Source organism: Berghia stephanieae, chromosome 14 (genome assembly GCF_034508935.2).
Source record: "Berghia stephanieae isolate SIO BIC M18660-M18661 chromosome 14, UCSD_Bste_1.3, whole genome shotgun sequence".
Classification (NCBI taxonomy): domain Eukaryota; kingdom Metazoa; phylum Mollusca; class Gastropoda; order Nudibranchia; family Aeolidiidae; genus Berghia; species Berghia stephanieae.
Window position 1 is genome coordinate 19,146,785 of NC_088373.1, and position 5,000 is coordinate 19,151,784.

A 5,000-nucleotide genomic window follows, 5' to 3' on the forward strand; every position below is an offset into this window, starting at 1 on the left:
GTTATATTTGGATGATTAGAAGGAGTTTGTAACAGGTGAGAGGTCAAAGGTCAACAGCCTAATGTTTTTGTGTTGTGGTTGTTATATTATGGTGGTTAGAAGGATTTTCGATGGGAAGGGTTTTAACAGAGGTGAGGGTTCAAAGGTCAACAGCCTAATGGTTATATTTGGATGATTAGAAGAATTTTGTAACTGAGGTGAGGGGTCAAAGGTCAACAGCCTAATGTTTTTTGTGTCGTGGTTGTTATATTTTGATGGTTAGAAGGGTTTTCGATGGGAAGGATTGTAACAGAGGTGAGGGGTCAAAGGTCAACAGTCTAATGTTTTGTGTCATGGTTATATTTGAATGATTAGAAGGATTTTGTAACAGGTGAGAGGTCAAAGGTCAACAGCCTAATGTTTTTGTGTTGTGGTTGTTATATTTTGGTGGTTAGAAGGATTTTCGATGGGAAGGATTTTAACAGAGGTGAGGGGTCAAAGGTCAACAGCCTAATGGTTATATTTGGATGATTAGAAGGATTTTGTAACTGATGTGAGGGGTCAAAGGTCAACAGCCTAATGTTTTTTGTGTCGTTATATTTTGATGGTTAGAAGGGTTTTCGATGGGAAGGATTGTAACAGAGGTGAGGGGTCAAAGGTCAACAGCCTAATGTTATTGTGTCATGGTTATATTTGAATGATTAGAAGGATTTTGTAACAGGTGAGAGGTCAAAGGTCAACAGCCTAATGTTTTTGTGTTGTGGTTATATTTTAGTAGTTGGAAGGATTTTCGATGAGACGGAGTATAACAGAGGTGAGGGGTCAAAGGTCAACAGCCTAATGTTTTTGTGTGACAGTTATATTTTGGATGATTAGAAGGATTTTGTAACAGGTGAGAGGTCAAAGGTCAACAGCCTAATGTTTTTGTGTTGTGGTTGTTATATTTTGGTAGTTGGAAGGATTTTCGATGGGAAGGATTTTAACAGAGGTGAGGGGTCAAAGGTCAACAGCCTAATGTTATTGTGTCCTAATGTTATTGTGTCCTAATGTTATTGTGTCATGGTTATATTTGGATGATTAGAAGGATTTTGTAACAGGTGAGAGGTCAAAGGTCACCAGCCTAATGTGTTTGTGTTGTGGTTGTTATATTTTGATGGTTAGAAGGATTTTGTCATGGAGGTGAGAGGTCAAAGGTCCACAGCCTAATGTGTTTGTGTTGTGGTTGTTATATTTTGATGGTTAGAAGGATTTTGTCACGGAGGTGAGAGGTCAAAGGTCCACAGCCTAATGTTATTGTGTCATGGTTATATTTTGATGGTTAGGAGTTTGTCATGGAGGTGAGAGGTCAAAGGTCCACAGCCTAATGTGTTTGTGTTGTGGTTGTTATATTTTGATGGTTAGAAGGATTTTGTCACGGAGGTGAGAGGTCAAAGGTCCACAGCCTAATGTGTTTGTGTTGTGGTTGTTATATTTTGATGGTTAGAAGGATTTTGTCACGGAGGTGAGAGGTCAAAGGTCCACAGCTGAATGTTTTTAAGATGGTTGTTGTGTTTAAAAAAAAAAATTTTAGAGGGATTTTGTAACGTATTATTATAATTATTATTATTATTATTATTATTATTATTATTATTATAATTATTATTATTATTATTATTATTATTATTATTATTATTATTATTATTATTATTATTATTATCATTATAATTCTTGTTGTTGTTGTGATGTCGTTGTAGTTGTCATCATCTTTGTCATCATCACCGTCAATCATCATCATCATCATCATCATCATCATCATCATTGCTTCTTTAAATTTTCAGACTGTGACGAATCAAGCTTCTACTGCCTGTTTGATGGGAATTGCATTCCTCAAAGCAAAGTCTGTGATGGCCACTTTGATTGTCAAGACGAGACGGATGAACATCAAAACTGTCTCACCACTCTAGGTACTTCTTTACAGAGCTGCCAATGAGACGTATGATATTTCTAGCCAAGCCCGGATTTTTCTGTATCTGTATGGTTGGCGCTGAAGAAACCAATGGTCTGGTTGTATTTCAGCGGCGTCCTCATTGGGCGCTGGCCCATGTCAGTCGGGCCTTGAAATCGTTTAGGTGTGGTGCCATGATGACCACTTCATCCAGCCCATTCCCACTCTTCTACACCAAAATTTTGAGAGAAAACTGGTTGGAAATGCTAATCTTGAAATGCATGACATGGATATGTTGGTAGATTGATTTAAATTTAAATTGAGCTTTTATATAGCGCAATATCCACTAAACGTGCTCAAAGCGCTTTACTTGGGGTCCCTGGCTAACAGCAACACTCAACATGTAGGACGGGACATGATGCCTGTTAGGCGATATTACATTTTTTTTGGACAGAGACAATGCTGTTAACAGCCAGATACTCTATTTTACACATGAGTGTGGTGAGAGAATGTGAGTAAAGAGCCTTTTCCAAGGACTCAACTATGCGCTGAGTGAGGCTCGAACCCAGGACCTTCCGATCCGAAAGCGAGTGTCATAGTGTCATACCATTAGACCACATAGCTGCAATTTAAGAGACCATTTATATCAAAAGTGTTAGAAATCCTGCCTTAGAATTTTTTCATGGATACCGATATTCTCCTTAAAATTTGGAGTATTTTACTTTTAAAATTTACATATTTTTTATGTTTGTAGCCCGTGGTTCAGTTATTGTTTTTTTTTGTTGTTGTTCTGAAAAATGTCGAATTCTATTGTTGATTTCTCATGATTATTTAAAACTCTTGTGAACCTAAAACGATCTGTCCCAAGTATTTTATATTTATTTATTTTCATTCTAGGACGGGTTCCTGGCATCCTATTGAGGGTAGGGAGGTACTTTCTGTGTCTTCTATCCACTTGTATCTGTTTTCCAATTGCTTTTTGTCTTTGTCTTGAAATGAGATTACTTGTTTTTTTCCTGACCCTGGCATTAGTCCTTGGCTGGGAGGGAAACAGTTGAATGTATAGTTATAGTTTTGGACGATGATATTTTTTCCTTGTAAATCGTCTCTCTGTTATGTGCTGTTATTTGTTTTTATTTTTAACATATGATTTGTTAACATTTGAGTGTATTCCTCTTTGTGAGATCTTGTGTTGGTGTCTGAGTGAAACAGGTGATCTCAAACTAAGTACACTGATCGTGTGCTCTCTTGGAATCTACATCTGTTCCCCATTTGAATCATCTCCCCTCTGTCTTACTTTTTCCTCCAGTCCTTTTAATTGTACATCTAGAATGTTTTTACTCTCCAATTTTCTTCCTTTTTACTGGTGCTGATATGACCTAAACTTGTTGCAAGCGTTGTAAAATCCTTAAAAATAGAACAAACAAAAACAAACATTTATTTTCGTTCAATGCTTTGTTTTACAGTTCACAACTTGTAGCAGTTTAGTATTCATGAAAAGAAATTATTTTTACTTTATCTAGCCCCAAGGACCAATTACTCCTGCCCGACAGATCATTTTCCGTGCCAGGATTCCAAACAGAGTTGTGTCCCCTTTACAGCTGTGTGCAACACTGCGTATGACTGTAAAGGGAATCGACACGATGAAGAGGACTGCGATGGTGAGTCTAGAGGATTTTCTTTTTCAAATGTCTATGAAGCAATGCCAGAAAAAAAAGGGAGATAATTCTACAAGACAAAAACAATCCCGAAAAATCAGCCTTCATAGATTGGGTCAGTTGAGGTCAGGCTGATATTCTGGGATGAAAAGTTGGCCACAATACGGTTCTTTCATTTCTTTGTATTCATTAAACGAGTTATTTTTATCGTGCCCAATAACACAACGAGCTTGCGAGTATGTCGTTATTACATGATAAAAATATAACGAGTTTGATAACTACAAAGAAATGAAAGAATACGTTTATTCTACCCCTCCAAATACGATAATTAGATATTTTGTAACCAAATGGTATGGTATTAGTACTTCTATTCACCATAATTTGTATCTTTCTGCTTGAATGACGATTTGACCCAAAACTAAAAACATTGGATTTGTATTCATGCGCACCAAAAGATTACTTATAATTACCAACCAGCTGTCTTATACATCTAATTTCACACCGATAAAATGTGCGAAAATATTCTGCAATCGTTGAATAAAATGTAAGTTCAACACGTTCAAAACATTATTCAACGATTACAAATTTACTAAGAAATGATAGGGTTTTCCAATGAGAGGGCTGGAATAAAATGCTTTTAGTATCAGCAAAAAAAACATCCACATCGGCCATGTTTTTCAGATAACAAATCTCAATAGAATTTTTAAAAGAATAGAATTCCAACATGATATCGCCCGACCTTTCATGGTCAGAAGATGCAAAGAATTTTTTCAACAACAGAATCTTGTGGAAATGTTGCCTTAGCCATCACATCAATCATCAGATTCCCTTCTCGAGCGTCCATTGACTGTTTTAGGCAAGCGTGTTAGAACCAGAAATTACTCAAACTATTCACGAATTGTGTCACAATTCTTTCAGCAGAATGGGACAGACTCCCACCAAACGCAGTCTGAAATCTCAATGTCTGTGAAGAACAGGATTCGTCATTCTTGGGGTGTTTTTTTTTTCCTTGTATTTTCTTTCTTGCTTTGTTTGGCCCTGTTTCATACACACTTTTTCAGATGTTTATCTTACACCGTTGTCTGCTCCCTAATTTGTTACTACAGTACATTGCTCCCATGGCCAAGAAGGTTCCTCATAGGGTTGGCATCACCCACCACTGTTATTTTTCTTGTCTTGTTACTTTTTCTATATCCTTACCTGTTACAATTTCTATACCCTTACCTGTTACCTTTTCTATATCCTTACCTGTTACTTTTTCTATATCCTTACCTGTTACTTTTTCTATAGCCTTACCTGTTACCTTTTCTATACCCTTACCTGTTACTTTTTCTATACCCTTACCTGTTACTTTTTCTTTACCCTTACCTGTTACTTTTTCTATACCCTTACCTGTTACTTTTTCTATACCCTTACCTGTTACTTTTTCTATACCCTTA

The 5,000-nt window shown here is 36.6% G+C and overlaps 1 protein-coding gene across 2 annotated transcripts in view; it reads left to right on the forward strand.

The window, feature by feature from the left end:
- The window catches only part of LOC144959616 (sortilin-related receptor-like), an 84,242-nt gene that overhangs the window by 56,264 nt on the left and 22,978 nt on the right, over positions 1-5,000 (forward strand). For both annotated transcript variants that reach the window (XM_078892253.1, XM_078892252.1), the window contains 2 exons: positions 1,797-1,922; positions 3,427-3,564. In XM_078892253.1, the coding sequence (XP_078748379.1) occupies positions 1,797-1,922; positions 3,427-3,564 (264 nt within the window). The remainder of the gene's footprint in view (positions 1-1,796; positions 1,923-3,426; positions 3,565-5,000) is intronic.